The sequence below is a fragment of the Metschnikowia bicuspidata genome (genome assembly GCF_001664035.1).
Source record: "Metschnikowia bicuspidata var. bicuspidata NRRL YB-4993 chromosome Unknown METBIscaffold_5, whole genome shotgun sequence".
Lineage (NCBI taxonomy): Eukaryota > Fungi > Ascomycota > Pichiomycetes > Serinales > Metschnikowiaceae > Metschnikowia > Metschnikowia bicuspidata.
The window spans coordinates 451,580-468,617 of NW_017387735.1; the positions used below are offsets into that span (position 1 = coordinate 451,580).

The following is a 17,038-nucleotide window of genomic DNA, read 5'->3' on the forward strand; positions in this document are numbered from 1 at the left end:
CGCGTATTAGTATTCGTATACGCGTAACTCCTTCCTTTATTTGTCACGAAAAAGCCACACATCACCATGTCAATTTCATCAATTAATGCCAGTGACGTGTCAAAGATAACTTCCGGACAAGTTATTATTGATCTTGCGTCGGTGGTGAAGGAATTGATCGACAATGCTATTGATGCTGGGTGCAATAAAGTTGAGGTCACTTTCAACAACCATGGGGCTACTTCTGTTGAAGTCTCCGATAACGGCCGTGGGATTGACGTATCAGATTTTGAGACGCTTTGCTTGAAACATCATACTTCAAAGCTAACACATTTCGAAGATTTGACGTCTGTGACTACGCTTGGTTTCCGAGGGGAGGCAATGAGCTCATTATGTTCTGTGTCGAAGGTCAAAGTGGTCACTTCGTCTGCTACGACATTTCCTCGGGGGACTCAATTGGAGTACAACTCTATGGGTGAGATTCAGACTAAAAAATCGCTCGTTACTGGGAAAAAAGGCACCACTGTCAACATTTCTGATCTTTTCCACGGATGGCCTGTAAGACAGAAGAACTTTGTAAAACATGCTAAAAGAGAATATTCCAAGACGTTAAATTTACTCCAGGCATATTTGCTAGCGTACACAAACATTCGATTCACCATTTTTAATATCAGTGGCTCCACAGGAAAGAAAACCATGGTCATGGGAACACAGGGTGGGCAGTCTTCGATCTCGGACGTGCTAACAACTATTTATGGAAGCAATGGAGCACATGGACTCATACCCTTGGCAATTTCTGCTGAGAATATTGACGCTCGCTTCAAGCTCAACATGTCGTGTGTTCCCATGGCCCTCAGCATAAAGCTTACCGGCGTGATCTCTGACTGTTCTTTCGGAATGGGCAGAGCTGCCACTGATCGACAATACTTTAGCATTAACAAGAGACCAGTAACTCATAAGAAGTTGGGAAAGATCGTGAATGAGGTCTACAAATCTTTCAATACAACCCAGTCACCAGTGTACGTCATAGATCTTCAGCTAGCCAGCTCATTGTTGGACGTGAACGTTACTCCCGACAAGAGGCTGGTCATGATGCAATGTGAAGACTTGATCAGCGAGGTCATTAGGGAAGAGTTAGTGTCGCTCTTTCGGGGAAGAAACAATTTCGTTCCTAAAAGTGAGATGGGCGTGGTGAATATTGGCTCGCAGCATAGTTCCACGCAACAAAAAAGCTTGGACCTGTTTAGTTCTTCTCACAGCTCATGCGGCCAATCACATGTAGCCTCAGTCAATTTTGAGGATGCAGAAGAAAAGCAACTCAGTCAGAATGATGATGAACAAACAGTGGAGCGCAATGAATCTATCAGATCCTCACCATCAAACTCGGAAGTCGAGATAACACATATTTCGTTTGACAAAACTGAGGCCCGTCAAGCTGAAGATGGATGTCCCGTTGACGAAGATATTGCTCAAAGAAACGAAGGACAGAAAGTACTCGATCCCAACAGTCACGCGATTGTATCTACATTATTGCTGGAAACTCTCTCGGACGTCGAGGATGATGAGGGAGAAAATTCAGAAGAAGTCGACAATTTCGGGGATCTTGATGCCGACGACATCAAATACTCCTCACCCTTAATCACTGTCGCAGATCCTGAAAAGTGTGATTCGCAACCAATTTGTGCACCTAATCAAATAGACAATGAGCCTGATGTGCTATTCGTATTAGAGGAAGAAGAAACCCTCCAAAATTTAGAACAAAGTACACAAATGGCCTCAAGCGACTCCAAGAATCTGAAACGTGATGCAGGAGTCGGAGTCGAGGCAGATCATACAACTCTCCAGGTGCATCTGAATACTAAAGATAGTGTTCAATCGGGAGATGACAGTGCAAATTCGAAGAAGTCCTCTCGTGACACTAGGACGTCTAATCCAGAGAATACAATAGGTGACATGGAGTGGTCGACAGCACACAATTCAGAGATAAACAACTCAGCTTCTGGAAGGAAGAGGCGCCATTCGGACCAGCTTCAAGGAGTACAAAGTCTTTTGTCAGTGACAATTGAAGAAGCGAAGACGTATGTTGCATGTGAAGCGGAGATTCAAAGGGGTAAAAACGGCATTGCACGCGTCCAAGATATCAACGAAGCCATGGAAATTTGCAGAAACGACTTCACGAGAATGGAAATTGTTGGACAGTTCAATTCGGGCTTTATTATCGTCAGTCACGGGGGCAAAATATTCATTGTGGACCAACATGCGCTGGATGAAATTTACAATTACGAGAGATTGATGAATAATTTGACGCTTCAACCACAGCCATTAGTGGTGCCTCAGGTCCTCGAATTGTCTCCGATCGATGAGATGGAAATACTTGAGTTTGCGGAGCATCTTGGAAGAAACGGGTTTTCCATAGAGGAAATAGAAGATGCAGCTCCCGGCCGAAGGGTGAGATTGAAGGGGATCCCGGTGCTGAAAAATGTGGTCTTTGATGTGAGCGATTTGCACGAGCTTGTTCATAAGTTACACGAGCAGGGAGCTGGGAGCGAATCCCGAAAGGCGGCGAAATTCGATAGTCTGACCACACCGCGCAGATCTACGTTCTTCTCTTGCCGCTGCACTAAAGTGGACAGAATGATAGCCCTGCGAGCATGTCGGCTGAGTATAATGATCGGGCTGGCATTATCAACGCAAACGATGATGCGAGTTGTGAAAAACTTGGCCACATTGGACAGGCCCTGGAACTGCCCTCACGGAAGGCCCACCATGCGCCATCTAGCGGATATAGAAGGAACCGGCTTCTCGGCCGACTACGAAGTTTGAGGACAAATTCAGGGTTTGCGTACGTGAGCTTGAGGTCGAGAGTCATCAAGCCTAGTGAAAAAGATGTGTCTTTATGCCGCAGAAGAAAACACTACGTCTCCAGTGATAATATTATGTTTCTTGGTTCCGTCGCGATAAACTGCATCAATTGGCGATTTCACGCGACGGTTTGGAATATTACCCGCGTCAGCATTTCTTGGCGGAAATTGACAACGTGTCGTACTGGTCGTGCAGTATGCGCATCCGATTGGGCGCGGGACAGTGGTAGTCTGTGCGTCGCTCCCACGTGCATCAGTCCAAACCTGAGGTCGCCATAATGGCGGGGCGTTTTGTCACCAGCTTGGATTCATGATAAAGCAGAATAATGATCTGGATTCAGGAATATGTACAATAGCCAGGCGCACATGGAAGATGCATCCGAGGCGCAAACAAGCATCCGCAAAACAAGGCGTCGGGCCGGATGCGGGAGAATAATTGAGTAGGTCAAGAAAAAAGAAAGAAAAATGAGGAAAGAACATCCCTTCGAGGCTTAGTTCGCCGAAAGCGCAATAAGCCCCTAGAATTGGACCACGATATGTCTGTGAGTGGTGGGGTTTTCAGTAAGAACCAGAGGGCGCGATTTTGATGGGGTGATTTATAGATTTGCAGGGGGTTTTAGAATAGACTCTGGGGACATCGCATCGCACAGCGGCCCCGCTCTGGGATCCTGTATCCAGGTATCCTGGACCGGCAGCTGAGAGCGGGTCCCCCAATTCCTGGCGCGTTGCGGGGAATCTGGTCTGTAATATGTAGATGCATGGATCGATTGGAGGCCAAGAGTCAGTAGCTCCACAAACTTTCGAAATGGATTTGGAAAGGATGTTCGGTTCAGGTGGCACCGGTCGGGCCTGCGTCAGAAAAAAAAAAAATGGTGGCGCTCGCCTAAACGCGTGGTACCTAATAGGGCATCTCCAGCAGTGCCTGCCATGCAGCTGATTCGATTTGTTCTTGGATGGAGGATATATAAGCGGGGTTCAGTGGAGGCGAGCTCTGGTTAAGATCCATGATATTTGACAGCTGGCTCGGGAACCCGGGCACGTAGCAAGGCCGCGCCTAAAATTTATACCATCGACTTCCAGCAAAAGCAAACCGAAGAAAGAGGCACCCGTAGATCAAGGCTGTCCCGAAAGACGGGTGGGTCTTGGTTTCCCAAACGGCACGCCCAGACTAAAGCTCATAACGCTCCGCTCGGGCCGCAGTAACCGGTTTCGGCCGCGGTACTGCACATGGAGCCCGCGGCCCCATCTGGCCTGGGGATCTGGAAACTGGTCCTGGGCCTGAAGCAGGAACGCAGCCCATGCTGGCAGGTGTATCCTTCTTCTCCGCGATCGGAAGCTTCGATAAACAGTGCTTTAATTAATTTGTTATCTCTTCCTATCTATTTTGGCGAATAAGGCAGGAGAAAATAAGCCACATAACCGGCATACGAACCAAGGGCAAGCGAACCAAGTGCAAGCGATTCCTGGCATACGGTCGAATTGGAACAAAGCGTCGAGGGAAAGCCAACATATTTGAGTGGTTTCTCTGTTGGAGCGTGTTCGAAAGTAAAATCGTCTGCTCCAGGCAAATATTCTGGGTGAACGCTCTAGGCATCACATCTTTGAAACCCGGGTATCATTGGTCGGAGGCAAACATTATCTGTCACCCAAGAAACATCCGTCGAGCTTCGATAAACCGGACCCAGCACATCCAAATTGGGCACAAGCATTTTCACCCCTATTGCTTAGCCGCCCACAGCGATAGCCACATACACAACCATGCTTCCTGATGATCCCGAGCCCGCGCCACAAATCAAGGAGCGCCGCAGCCGAAGAAGCCACAAGAACTCCAAGGACGGCTGCCCCAACTGCCGCGCCAACAGAGTCAAGTGTAGCGAGGACCTTCCCAGCTGTTTGCAGTGCACAAAGAAGAACTACCGCTGCGGGTACTTGGACTTCCCACCAAAGAAATTGGAGCACATCCGCCGCAAAAACGAAATGCTCCGACCGCAGGTCTCCTTGATTCCTGAGCCACCAGGGCCAACACCAGCAGTCTCTACTGCCGTAGTTCAGCACGATCCAGTACCGTTCTATGCATCCTATGGCGCGGTGACACACCAGCTGGTGGCCGCAACACAGACACATGAACTTCTAGGGGCACCGCCACTTTACCCACATGGGCAAGCCACGGGTCCGAATGAGAGCCACGACGAGGTGTTTTTTCAGCCATCAACTAGAGTTGTGGATGGTCTGCCATACATACCCGTAGGCCAAAAAGGCCTGTTGTTCGTGTCTCCTCGGGCCCAAAATATCGCGTATATGCATGCTACGAGACACGGGCCAGCGTTACAAGCTTATACTCATCCGCAATCTCATGCTGGCTCGGCGCATCCAGAAATTTTGGGCATGCTGCCACTGCTTGCCATGTCCTAGTCTACCTCCACGCAGGATCCACGCTTGGCTGTGCGGCCACACGCTTCTAGCGGTGGCCACACCTGGCTACAGGCGTCACCTACACTGCTCTTTGCACCAACTGGGCCCAACCAACATCTCCAGCAGGTATCTGTGCAACGACGAGACGACATACAGGGGCCGGTCGCAGATTCCGATTCAAGAAACGGCGTAGATGTTATGGAATACTCCCCTAATTCTTCTCTTAGCGACGACGGAGACAAGAGACGGCATGCACTACTAAACCAGCTGGGATTAGGTGGCCACAGAAAAAAGATCAAGATCCGCGAGGCTGCTCCACATGTGCGTCGGGCGGCGTCCACGGTTCTGCCGAACGTCCGCTCCGTGTTGTACTCTAACGCATTTCTCGAAATAACCCACGACTTAGGGCCTCTCGAGGAGCACATTCCCTCTGAACTCGAGTCTCAAGAAAAGGGCCTGCTTCTCGCTCTCGATCAGTATGATACCCACCTTGCCGCGTCTTATAATGTCCCACTCACTCAAAGAGACAGTCATCCCAACGGCAGAACCACGGCTTCTGTATGGGAGGAAACATTCATCGACTCGCCGAACGACAAGCATGATGTGTCAATGCAAGACACAAGCTGTCCAAAGGTGCCTACGACTGGAACAGCTTCGACAAATGACAAATTTCTACCCAATTGCGAGTTCCAGCCCACAAAGTTCGAGATTCTCCAAGTCCCGCAAGAGCTACAGACCAATTTATTTGAGCAAACAGTGAAAGATCTTAAGCAGACCGGAGCGCACATACGCCTCAAATCCACCGTGAAGTCCAACTTTATGCGCCCAGTATACCATGAACGTGAATTTCGCACATTGTGGTTGGAAGTCTTCTTGAGAGCCACTGTTTTTGAATTCTTCTTCATCTACTTCATTGACAAGTCAATCAATATTCTCATGAGGGCCTCTGAAAAAATAGTCGATGGCGATGTTGTCTTTTCGCCGCAGCTGGACTCCTCTAGATCATCTTCGGTTTCAGGACTGGGCGCCACGGAGGCAAAACTTCTGCATTTCTTCTACAACAAGGAAGACCTCGACATACTCACTGCCAAATCATACGTCACTTTTGGCCGAGTCATTGCAGAGTTGAGGAATTCCATCAGTTTGTACAGCCCAGAGTTTCCAGCTCGTATGTCTTTATTTTCGGCGTGGGCGTGCTTCACGAATCCTCAATCAAATTTGGACACGTTCAGTCTCATGATCAGGGGAACTTTGATTCTTTTCAAGAACTCATTGACTGAATGCATTTCACAGAATCTTCCCATCTTTTCTATGCACAGGGAGTTTCTGTTGTGTGAAAACTTCTTGCGGCAATCGCTCAATCCAGATTACAATTTTAGTGTCGTACGCAATTTGCAGATCGACTTTCAAAAGTATAAATCGTACGTGGATGAGCTTGTTAATCTTCATGAGAAAGGTACAGACCTCGATCAAGGTCTAGTCAGTGTGATTTACGACCCTATTTTTCGTCACGATTTTCACGAGTTGAACAAAATTTTTGACAAGTTACTTAAGCAATATTTTCCTGAAATTTCTGCTCAGAATCTCTATTACAAGGCTCAAAACAACTATGAGAAAAATGATAACATTCATTTTGTTTCTCCGAGTCTTCTCTTTAATATGGCTTATGAGTGGTTTTATCTGTACCCAGACGAGAAAATGTACATGAGTTCAAAAACTAATCCCTTGAAAAAGATCATGTACATGTTTTATCATGCCCTTGCAAAATGTCTCAACCACGTGATATCCCCTTTGAAATCGGTTCTGCTTGCAGACTCTTGCAATGTTACGTGTACCAAGGTAGGCACAGACTTGTCAAAACCCGATCTCCTTGATACCCAAAATTATTGTTCTTTGCTGCCAATATTAAGGAACTTGATGCGCATCATTCGGTTCTTTGAAACTCGCCTGCAGCTTTTGGCATACCATAATTACAAAACGTCTGTCATTAATGATGAATTCATCAGAGAGGTACCTAGTGACCCTGACCAGTCGTGGGAATATAGCGATGTCATTGAAATTTTGCCGGCAAAACTCAAATTACGTGAGAAACAAATCGAGAATTTTTCCAATACGATTTTCGCTGCCCACCATTATCCGCTCTTTGACGAATTGTATTCTGATCCTGTCATTGCAGACATGATTCATCTGGAAACAAAAAGACAGCATTATTCAATGCAAAACGAGCCTTATTCTTTCAACTATTCTGTCGGCTTAGCGAATCATGATTTCAACCCCGATAAAATAGTGGATCTTTATTGCTCTCAGAAAAAGGATGAGTTGGATCGCCTTCCGCCTATTCCTCACGAACAATTAAACATAAGGCTAGACAACTTATTGAGTAGTAGAGACGCAATCTCCAACAGCTCAAAGAATCAGTCTGAATCTGCTAAAGAAATTCAAAGGCAGAAATTTGCAGATTGCACCAAACGCAAAACATATCAATGATCCCAATGAACACTGCTGTAAGCGCAATAGTGTTTCAATCTTGCGTGTCCGAGGAATACTGTGACCAAAAATATATATAAAAGCACGGATTGTGTCGACCAATATGTGTAATGATAAGCCAAACTTCATACTCATCACCATTGTAGACACGAGTATAACACCTCTTGATGTTTCAACAAAAAAATTCAGTGAAATTTTTGGATGATATGCACGTGGTCTTTGATGACTATGACTCTCCAAATCCTTCGATTAATAATCACTCACCTTCAACGTAAATTGTCGATTTCATCCAACGGTTATAGTTGGCAACGTGCATAGACACGCGTCTCGGCGATGACCTCACAAAGAACGCGCGAATGCCAAAAACCAGCGTCGCTAAAAATCAGAGAACTTTCCAATCCATGCTCAGGCTCGTTCATTTCTTTTTTATGTGGATGAGCAAAGCTACTCGGAATCCGCATAGGTTAAGCCCGAGAGGTTTTAATAAAATCCCAGACCGTCAAACCTACAAAATCTCAGCTGCTTGCTCCTCGGCTGTAAAGTGGATAATTCTTAGACGTCGGAAAATTCTGGCTCGGCACGCAATCTGTGTTGGCAGTGCTCACTCTTTTTTGCCTCCGTCATTTTTCCTTTTCTTCGCACGGCTCAGTCCTGGACGGCACATTCGATGGTCAAAGATAGCGGAGATTATTCGCCCTCTCTGGTGAAGTCATTGATCCTGTATACGATCTCATGCAGACTGCATATGTGCGCGGAATCTTTCCAGAGCTCGTGATCTTGCATACACCTTCATGGACGAACGGGCCGAAATACACAAAAGCCGAGAGATCAAACCACTTTTCTGAAAGACCTAGCAAAAATCAGTGGGTGTCATCTCGGGTAGTCTGACCAGCTTTGCGTACCATTCTTCCCACATGCATAGGTCTGCGAAAAATTCACTTGTTTGCTTATGACTCAGTGCACGTTGTATCGTCCACCCACGTCCGCGTCGCTTTTTTTTACCATCATAATTGTTCTTAATCAGTAATATGCGAGCGTCCTGTTCTGGCGACCGATGCGGCGTTGTACGCACACCCGAAGAATTCATACGGGCCCTGCGCATTTCCCTCATTATGCTTACACTATTTGCGTTTCCTGGGGTGCTTCAGCCAAAGCTAACTACATGCGTGGAGAATGACAAAAGACCAACGAGCATCTCGCCGCAAGAAACACAGGAATTCAAAGTTGGGATGCCCTACCTGCAAACGCAGAAGGGTGAAATGCCTGGAAACGCTTCCAGAGTGCACCAATTGTGAGAAGCACGGCAGTCGATGCGAATACCTCGACTATACGGAAAAACAGCTTAGTGAATTCAAAAAGGCAAAACAGGAGTACGAATCCCGCGAGTCTTCACGACGAGCGCCTCTGGTGGGAACCTCGGCACAACCCATCAAAACAGACACTCCAGATTCGGAGCAAAACGACCTGGCGCAATCGCTGGATGCTGCTCTGAAGACACAAACTGTGATCGGTGGAATCGGCCTGCCTCTGTCGAAATATTTCACACAGCCAAACGTGCAGGGTATACCTCTTAGTTCACAGAGCCTTCTGTATCCCGAAGTTCCAAATGCGAGTTCTGCGTCGTACAAGGGTGACACTGTGTTCCACTCGCAAATATCGCCCTTGGAAAATACGTATGATTCACCGCTTGCCGCTGGACCCGTCGGCTTGAGTGCCTCGGTGGATATGCAGTATAGTGCTGTCTCATCCACGACCGAGCCCCCTCAATATGATTCCGGGTGGTCCTCACGAGATCTGACGTCCCAGGTGTATTCCTCTGGAGTCACACAAAATTTTGACAACTTGCTTACAGAACAAGGCCACGAGATCGTATATCCGGTCTACTCATTCTGCAATTCCCCGGATCCCCAATGGAGCTACAACTCCCAGTCGATGTTGCCTGACATGCAGCAAGATAACGAGATCATTTTAAACAATAACAGCAACCTAGCTGGATTTGACCATTGTGCTTCTGACACCACGTCATTGCACCACCCTGGAAAAATGCTCCCGCACGGTGAGCAAAGTTTCATGCGATTCGACATCTTGTCTCCAGAAGACATGGATTTCGACGCGCGGCTTCACCTGTTCATCATAAATTTAGGGCCGTTGATCTCGCAGGGAAAAGCAGACTTGCAGCAGATTCGTGAATTATATCATGCCTGGCTAGGCCACTTCATCTACAAGGCGTACACGCTGAGTATCATGTTCCTGTGCCTCACGAATCTCACTACCAACTATCTCATAACCAACGTCTTCCGAAGCTGCAGGGCTCTTACTCAAGGCCCAGACAAGCAAAAAATGCAGCTTCGAAAAACCCTTTTATCGTACCTGATCCAGCACTATGCGGCTGTCATCAAGAGCCTCCGGTCTCTATTGAACAAAAACAGCGATCCGCAATTGGCATCTTCGTTATCCTATATTTTGTCGATCATGTCTATCTACGACCCTGAAGCCACTCTAGACTCGACAGTCTGTTTCCGAGACGGGATGTTTTCCGTCCTCAGCTATACCTTGCAATTTTGTAAGAACATGGGGGTTGCGCCCCCACTTTTCGTGCCTGTTCACATGCAGCTTGCGGCAAATATTGTGAGAACGGTGTATTTGCCCGCATATAACCCCAGTTTCTTGGGCGAGTATGAATTGATGTTGCGCAGATTGGGAGTGGCCATTAGCTCCATCAAGAGCTCTGAGATCCGCAACCACCAAACATTTGAGTTCATAGTATCAGTCTACGAAGACTTGTGGAAATTCTGCCAGGATTCAATCAGAGCGCATATTCCTGCTGTCAACAATAACTTGGCCGATATACCGTTTCAACTAGATGTGCTTTTTAACATGTTTCGCAAATGGGCCAATTTAGGACCCAGCCGGCTTCTAACGGTAAGTCGGTCCACGGACCCACTCGAAAAGGTTCTTAACTTATTCTTCAGGCTCTTCCGCAAGGCTGTATATGCTGTTGTGCCGCAGGTCAAATTCTGCTTTCTTCGAGATTTCGACTCGCCCTTGATGTTGGACGTGTTCCCAAACAGTTGCGACGCGAGTGTCCTTTATTCGTTGGATGATCCCGATAAACTCTGCTTGGCTCCTGAGGCATATGCTCGAATTTTGAATGAACTCAAATTACTCTCTGCGTACGCAATCCGGGTCAACACGTTTCTCAATATAAGAATCTCGATTCTATACAAAAACTTGGTGTACAACGAAAAAGTCCGGCGGCTCTATCCCATTGATAACATTGTGGATTGGAAGAATTCCATCTCCGATATACATGCTACGCGTAAGGAGTTTCAGGACCGTATTGGCTTGCAAGAACACTGCATCGAAAACTTCAACAGTACATACATCTGCACGTCCCATTACCCTCGGATGTTAGAGCCTGGAGCACCCGAACAGACAGACGACGTGAACCCCATACAAACTTCGGTGGTTGATTTGCTTTCCTTGCAACCGAATGGACTTTTGAAAGGAGCTCACTTTGCTCTGGTAGTATAGTATCTGAATCAACTGTGGCCTTTTTCTTCTTTCTGAGAGTCGCTTTATATACATTTGAAAAGAACGACAGTGGCTCAGACACAGGTGGACACAATACTTATGCTCGTGTACCGTAGACCAACGACGACCTCAAGAAATGAAAACAAATCACAAGAAACATGCCTTACCCAGTTTTGCGGAGATGCATTTATTAGTGCTAATCTCACCCAGTAGCGCGCACCTTGCCATGCGTCTGCCAAGCTCGTAGATTGACCAACTAAATAGCTTATTATCCACCACAAGTTCGGCAACACAAACACTCTAAGATGGATGAAGAGTACAGGGCCATTACCGCCACGCTCAACGCATTCTACACCTTCCACAAACACCAGTATGAGCGCGTGGTGAAGCCCAAATCCATCAAGTACAAGTCGCTATCTGAAGAAGATCAACGCCTTTTGCCTTGGGTTCCGAACTTGATTCGTGACCTTACCGAGTGCATCAACATCAACCAAGCTTTCACACAAGACTTGGCAGACACGGCCGCAAAGGACTGGGGAATTCCTGCGGTGCCCTCGGAATGGGCCCAGCCTTCATTGGGAGAGTACGATAAAGTACGGTCCACGCTTCTCCAAGTAGCCCGCGAATGGAGCTGCGATGGCGCCGAGGAAAGAGAACAGACCTATGGCAGGCTTCTTGCAAAAGCATGTGACCTTGTTCCCGAACAGCACCGCGGTTCCACAAAAGTATTGGTGCCTGGATGTGGCCTAGGCAGGCTCGTCTACGAATTTGTCAAGCACGGCTTCTGGACACAGGGCAACGAGGTCAGCTATCACATGCTCCTAGCGCTGGGGTTTCTCCTCAACAGGGTACAGATGGCACATTGCCACACGATCTTCCCATACATCCACAAGCTGTCTCACACCACACGCAGACTTTACCAAGTGCGCCCAGTGTCGGTGCCTGACGAAAACCCGCTCTCGATATTTGGTGAAACGCAGCTGGAAATCGACAGGGTGCTGGACCTCATGTCAATGGCTGCCGGGTCCTTCGTTGACTTGTACGGGCCGGCTGGGCTAGCAGAGGGCGGCTTGTATAGCCAGGACGCGTCGGCAGTTGAGTTTCGGGGCCAGAACCATGAGATGTTTGACATTGTTGCCACGTGCTTTTTCGTCGACACGGCGCACAACGTGATCGATTACTTGAAGAGCATACGCCACTGCTTGAAGCCGGGCGGCAGGTGGCTCAACATAGGACCCCTCCATTGGCATTTTGAGGGCGACCTGACGCTGCTGGTCGAGACAAAATCCTCGCAACCAAACGACAATCCTGCTTCTGATCAACCGACGATGGAGGGCCTCGAACTAACACGAGACGAGCTACTTGAATTGATTGAAAAGGTGGGGTTTAAAATTACCGAACACAGGGCGGGAATCCAGGCCACATACAGCAGCGACGTACGTGCCTCGTCGAAATTCGTCTACGGATGCGATTTCTGGGTGGCAGAGAAACTCTAGGTGCACGATAGAGCATTGTCTGCACAGGTGATATCGGCACACGCTACGATTACAACACTGGTCGATTTCTTTGCTTTTATCCCAACGTTTTTGCGGGGCTCACGGACGCTTCTATGCTTTATTCGATGCCTAGGCAACGTGCCCATCTCCTGTTGATAGCCAGGGCCCAAGGAGACGATGCCATTCAAAACATTTAAAATTAAAGGCCGGCAGATGGCGCACTGCCTCATTCCGAGGAAGCGAGTGCCTTATCGCCGCGACAATGCGTCGTGTGCGTCCCAATAGTCACGGGGATGACAGGACCAGCTGCTCCACGGATCTTCTTTCAAGCGTTATCCGAACTCCGATCCACGTGTCGTACTTTTTGTCTTTTTTTTTTCTGCCTCTCCTTGCACCGATAGACCGAGTGGCCAGACACAACAGCCGATTAGTCCGAGCAAAACACTGACTGTTTCCGGCTTTCCCAAACTATCCCACACACCCCCTAATCTGGAAGTTTGCCCCCAGCAACAACCATCCCCCTAAGAAAACTGCATCCACATCCATCCGGATTCCCGCACATATGAACTCGATTGGAAACACCACATCCGTGAAGCTAGTTCTTCTCGGCGAAGCCGCCGTGGGCAAATCGTCGTTGGTGCTAAGATTCGTCAGCAACGATTTCCAGGAAAACAAGGAGCCCACGATCGGCGCTGCGTTTTTGACTCAGAAGTGCACCGTTGGTGACAGAACGATCAAGTATGAAATCTGGGACACGGCGGGCCAGGAGCGCTTTGCGTCGTTGGCGCCCATGTACTACCGGAACGCACAGGCGGCGTTAGTAGTGTACGACATCACAAAGCCGGCCTCGTTCATCAAGGCCCGCCACTGGGTGAAGGAACTACACGAGCAGGCATCCAAAGATATCACCATTGCGTTGGTGGGGAACAAATACGACCTCGTTGCAAACGACAACGACTCGGAAGACTCGTTGCGGAAAGTCACGGTGGAAGAGGGCCAGGCGCTTGCCGAGGAAGAAGGCTTGTTGTTCTTCGAGACCTCCGCCAAGTCGTCGCATAACGTCAACGATGTGTTTGTTGCCATTGGCAGTAAGATCCCGGAAGCAAAGTCAACGTCGCCCGACGTATCTGTACCTAGTGAAGGCGGCAGGATTGATTTGAGCGGCAACAACCTGCGGTCGGCGGCTTCGGACTGTGCATGCTGAGAGCTTTGAAATGGGGCTTACGTTTCCCCCATCTCATTTCCACTCTTTCTCCGGTCCCGCCCTATTTCAAGTACATGCTGATGGACAGCTCGGCTGTCGCTGCAGCTGGACGTCAGTTTTTTAGGTCACCTTCCCATACCTTACTACGGTTTAACATACATAATCCATTGCCCATTGCTAGTTTTTTTGTTTTTGTTTTTGTTTATCTATGGAGAAATACTCTGGCGTTGGAAGCCATCATCCTGTGCGTGGAGTTTCCGCTGCGTGGACATTTCAAAATGCTGGAACATTTCAAGGTGCGTGCTGTACCCCACTACTGAATTCCGCGTCACGTGCTGCGACCGTCGATGTACCAGATCAGCCACAACGGAATGAGCTCATCTTTCCGGCAGTGAACTATTCGCCCCCGTCTTCCTGCTCTGCGTCTACCCGATTTCTTGCATTTATTTCTTCAAAAAAGAACAACACCAAACCCCAAGAAACAGACAATCCAGAATGGAGAAATTAGTTGTGGCTTACATTCCCGAGCACTTTTCCACGCCGATGTTTCTCGCAGACGAGAAGGGGTACTATCGTGAAGAAGGCTTAGAAATCGAGTTTTTCCCGGTCATCGAAGGCTCGGGAAGACTCATCAAGTTGTTGAATGACAGAACTGTGGATGTGGCTGTCGGCTTGACCGAGGCTTTTGTGGCCGACATCTCGAAGGGCAATAAACTGTACAGCATAGTAGGCACGTACGTGGAAAGTCCGCTCTGCTGGGCCATTTCCACCGGAAAGAACAGGGATGACATACAAAGTGCGGCCGACTTGGCCGGCAGCCGGATTGGCGTGTCTAGAATTGGGTCTGGCTCCTATGTGATGTCGTTTGTTTTGGGCTTACAGAACAACTTTGCTGCGCCCTATTTCAGTGACTTCAAAGTCGTACACAACTTCCAGAACTTGCGGGACTCGGTGAACTTGAAGTACAGAAGCGATTCCGGCGAGCAGGTCGACTCCGAGGCATTCATGTGGGAGCATTTCACCTCCAAGAAATACTACGACTCCGGGGAAATCAAGAGAATTGGCGAGATCTACACCCCGTGGCCGTCGTGGGTTTTCACTGCCAACCAACGCGTCTTTGAGACGAGAAAAAGCAACTTGTCTGGATTCTTGAGAGCCGTGAAGAAAGGTGTGGCTTATTTCTTGCAGAACCCCGAGGAGGCCGTCGACCATATCTCTACCCACTTGAACTACTCCGTAGATGATGCCCGCGAGTGGCTCACGACTGTCAAATTCAACGAGGAGATTGGTGTGAAGCCAATTGATTGGCACACCGTGGTGGAGAACACGGCAGAGGTTTTGAAAACGGCGGGCGTGATTCCAAAAGACGATATCGTTGGGGAAAGATTGAAGATGCAAGTGGTGTCTTTGGTCGAGTGATGCGGTGCTACCATTTAGCCAACCAAAAAAATGAACGTGATCTACAATTACGCCCTCTTGTAACTGCCGCATTCGTATTTTGCTGGCCTTGGTCGGCCAGACTATAAGATCATAGAACCTCATAAAAATTCGCGAGAACTACTTTTGGGACAGCCATCCCCTGTGAGATGATTTCGTGTGAGGTTGTTCTCTATTTCTTTTGATTTTCTCCTTTTTTTTTCTTGTATTGTAGCTTTTTCAGGGACTGTCGTTGCTAGTGCTGTGTTGGATATTGCGGCAAGTATGGACTGCGTCGAGGTAACCGAGAAAATTTGACGATGAAGCCTATGTCCTAGCTATTTTCTGGAATACTAGAAATAGTGCATTTTCCTGAACTACTGAAAATGAGGTAAACAGAAAATTCAAAGAGGGTCAGGCTTCCCATCAGATAGCTGCGGTCCTTTGCAACAAAGATGACGAGTCTGCGCATCTGACGCACTTTCGTCCATTCCCCCCAGTATATTGTCCTGTATGCTCATAACTATGGGCAGTGCCTGTGCATAGGTCTGAGAGTGCAAGCGAATTGACATGAAACTTCAGTGGGCTTCAAGTCGAGCCTAACCATCGCAATCTTGCTTCAGCGAAAATGATAGTCAAACCGAGATTCTTGAATATTTCCGAGCTGGAGCAACGGGCTGGCTTCAGAAAAATCTCAGCATACTGTGACTCTCATCTCTCGGAAGCCTTAGAACCAAGCAGCAGATCACAATGGAATGTGAATGCGGCTTTCGATCCAGTGAATAGAAACAGAAACCGCTACTCAAACGTTCTACCCTGGGATAAGACAAGAGTAAGTTTGTCTCCAACACTCGGCGGCTCGGACTATATCAATGCGTCCTATGTCCAGCTAGCTGGTAGCAAGTACATTGCCGCACAGGGCCCACTAAGGAACACAGTCCACCATTTTTGGGCCATGTGTTTCGCACAGGCGCAAGAATCCGGATCACTGTCAATATTCATTGCCATGGTAACCCCGTTGGTTGAGCTGAATCGTGAGAAGTGTTTCCAGTACTGGCCCACGAGAGAGGAAGGTGCGTGGGATATGGGCAAAATGTTAGACTCAGACCGTCTAGCGCCGAACGACTTAAGGCTATCATGGGTCAGCGAAAAGGTCACTGACTTGTTTGTCCTTACCAGGTTTCGTCTACAATCGGGTGACGTCTCCAAGACTGTATACCATTATTACTATCTGGGCTGGAGAGACACCCTGACACCAAACTCAATGCAGCCCCTTCTTCTGCTTTCTGCAGAGATCTCTGCATTGAAGCAAACAGATCCAAATCTTGTTCCTGTGGTGCACTGTTCTGCTGGGGTGGGTAGAACGGGCACATTCATAGCGATAGATCATTTTATTAGAGCAGATCTTGCGAAGGACCCAGAGACTGATATTGTTTTTGAAACTGTGAAAACTCTTCGTGATCATCGAATGATGATGGTCCAAACTGTGCAACAGTATCTTTTCCTATATCAGGCTGCTAAGCGAATTCACAGCATCAAACAAACATAGTGAACCCATGAATAGAACCATGAACATGTGGCTCGTATTTGAGTCCTTAACTTCAGAAATCAAGATTTTCAGAGGAAGGATGCCCAATCTTAGATATCCA

General features: G+C 48.0%; 7 protein-coding genes across 7 annotated transcripts; all 7 read left to right on the plus strand.

Annotated features, from left to right (window-relative positions):
• Positions 1-31: 31 nt before the first annotated feature.
• On the plus strand, positions 32-2,802 carry PMS1 (ATP-binding mismatch repair protein; the record flags this gene model as incomplete). The annotated part of the gene is made up of 2 exons (XM_018858404.1): positions 32-1,563; positions 1,642-2,802. Exons 1-2 carry the CDS (start codon positions 67-69, stop codon positions 2,800-2,802), a joined length of 2,658 nt encoding a protein of 885 aa, XP_018710415.1. The 5' UTR covers positions 32-66.
• A 1,337-nt stretch (positions 2,803-4,139) lies between these two features.
• Positions 4,140-7,739, plus strand: METBIDRAFT_72613 (uncharacterized protein; the record flags this gene model as incomplete). The annotated part of the gene is made up of 2 exons (XM_018858405.1): positions 4,140-5,084; positions 5,547-7,739. The coding sequence occupies exons 1-2, from the start codon at positions 4,599-4,601 to the stop codon at positions 7,737-7,739; spliced, it is 2,679 nt and encodes an 892-aa protein (XP_018710416.1). The 5' UTR covers positions 4,140-4,598.
• Positions 7,740-8,873: 1,134 nt separating this feature from the next.
• On the plus strand, positions 8,874-11,273 carry METBIDRAFT_72615 (Zn(II)2Cys6 transcription factor domain-containing protein; the record flags this gene model as incomplete). Its single annotated transcript, XM_018858406.1, has 2 exons — positions 8,874-9,124; positions 9,314-11,273. Exons 1-2 carry the CDS (start codon positions 8,913-8,915, stop codon positions 11,271-11,273), a joined length of 2,172 nt encoding a protein of 723 aa, XP_018710417.1. The 5' UTR covers positions 8,874-8,912.
• A 305-nt stretch (positions 11,274-11,578) lies between these two features.
• Positions 11,579-12,769, plus strand: METBIDRAFT_79229 (S-adenosylmethionine-dependent methyltransferase; the record flags this gene model as incomplete). Its single annotated transcript, XM_018859022.1, has 1 exon — positions 11,579-12,769. One exon carries the CDS (start codon positions 11,579-11,581, stop codon positions 12,767-12,769), a length of 1,191 nt encoding a protein of 396 aa, XP_018710418.1.
• A 562-nt stretch (positions 12,770-13,331) lies between these two features.
• VPS21 (Rab family GTPase) lies at positions 13,332-13,973 on the plus strand (the record flags this gene model as incomplete). Its single annotated transcript, XM_018857819.1, has 1 exon — positions 13,332-13,973. The coding sequence occupies one exon, from the start codon at positions 13,332-13,334 to the stop codon at positions 13,971-13,973; it is 642 nt and encodes a 213-aa protein (XP_018710419.1).
• Positions 13,974-14,221: 248 nt separating this feature from the next.
• On the plus strand, positions 14,222-15,705 carry METBIDRAFT_209746 (uncharacterized protein). The gene has a single exon (XM_018855025.1). The coding sequence runs from the start codon at positions 14,469-14,471 to the stop codon at positions 15,390-15,392; it is 924 nt and encodes a 307-aa protein (XP_018710420.1). The 5' UTR covers positions 14,222-14,468; the 3' UTR covers positions 15,393-15,705.
• Positions 15,706-16,017: 312 nt separating this feature from the next.
• PTP1 (tyrosine protein phosphatase) lies at positions 16,018-16,938 on the plus strand (the record flags this gene model as incomplete). Its single annotated transcript, XM_018857908.1, has 1 exon — positions 16,018-16,938. One exon carries the CDS (start codon positions 16,018-16,020, stop codon positions 16,936-16,938), a length of 921 nt encoding a protein of 306 aa, XP_018710421.1.
• Positions 16,939-17,038: the final 100 nt, after the last annotated feature.

Bases quoted from the DNA above. Each gene is read 5' to 3' on its own strand.
- METBIDRAFT_209746 (XM_018855025.1), top strand. From the start codon at position 14,469: ATGGAGAAATTAGTTGTGGCTTACATTCCCGAGCACTTTTCCACGCCG.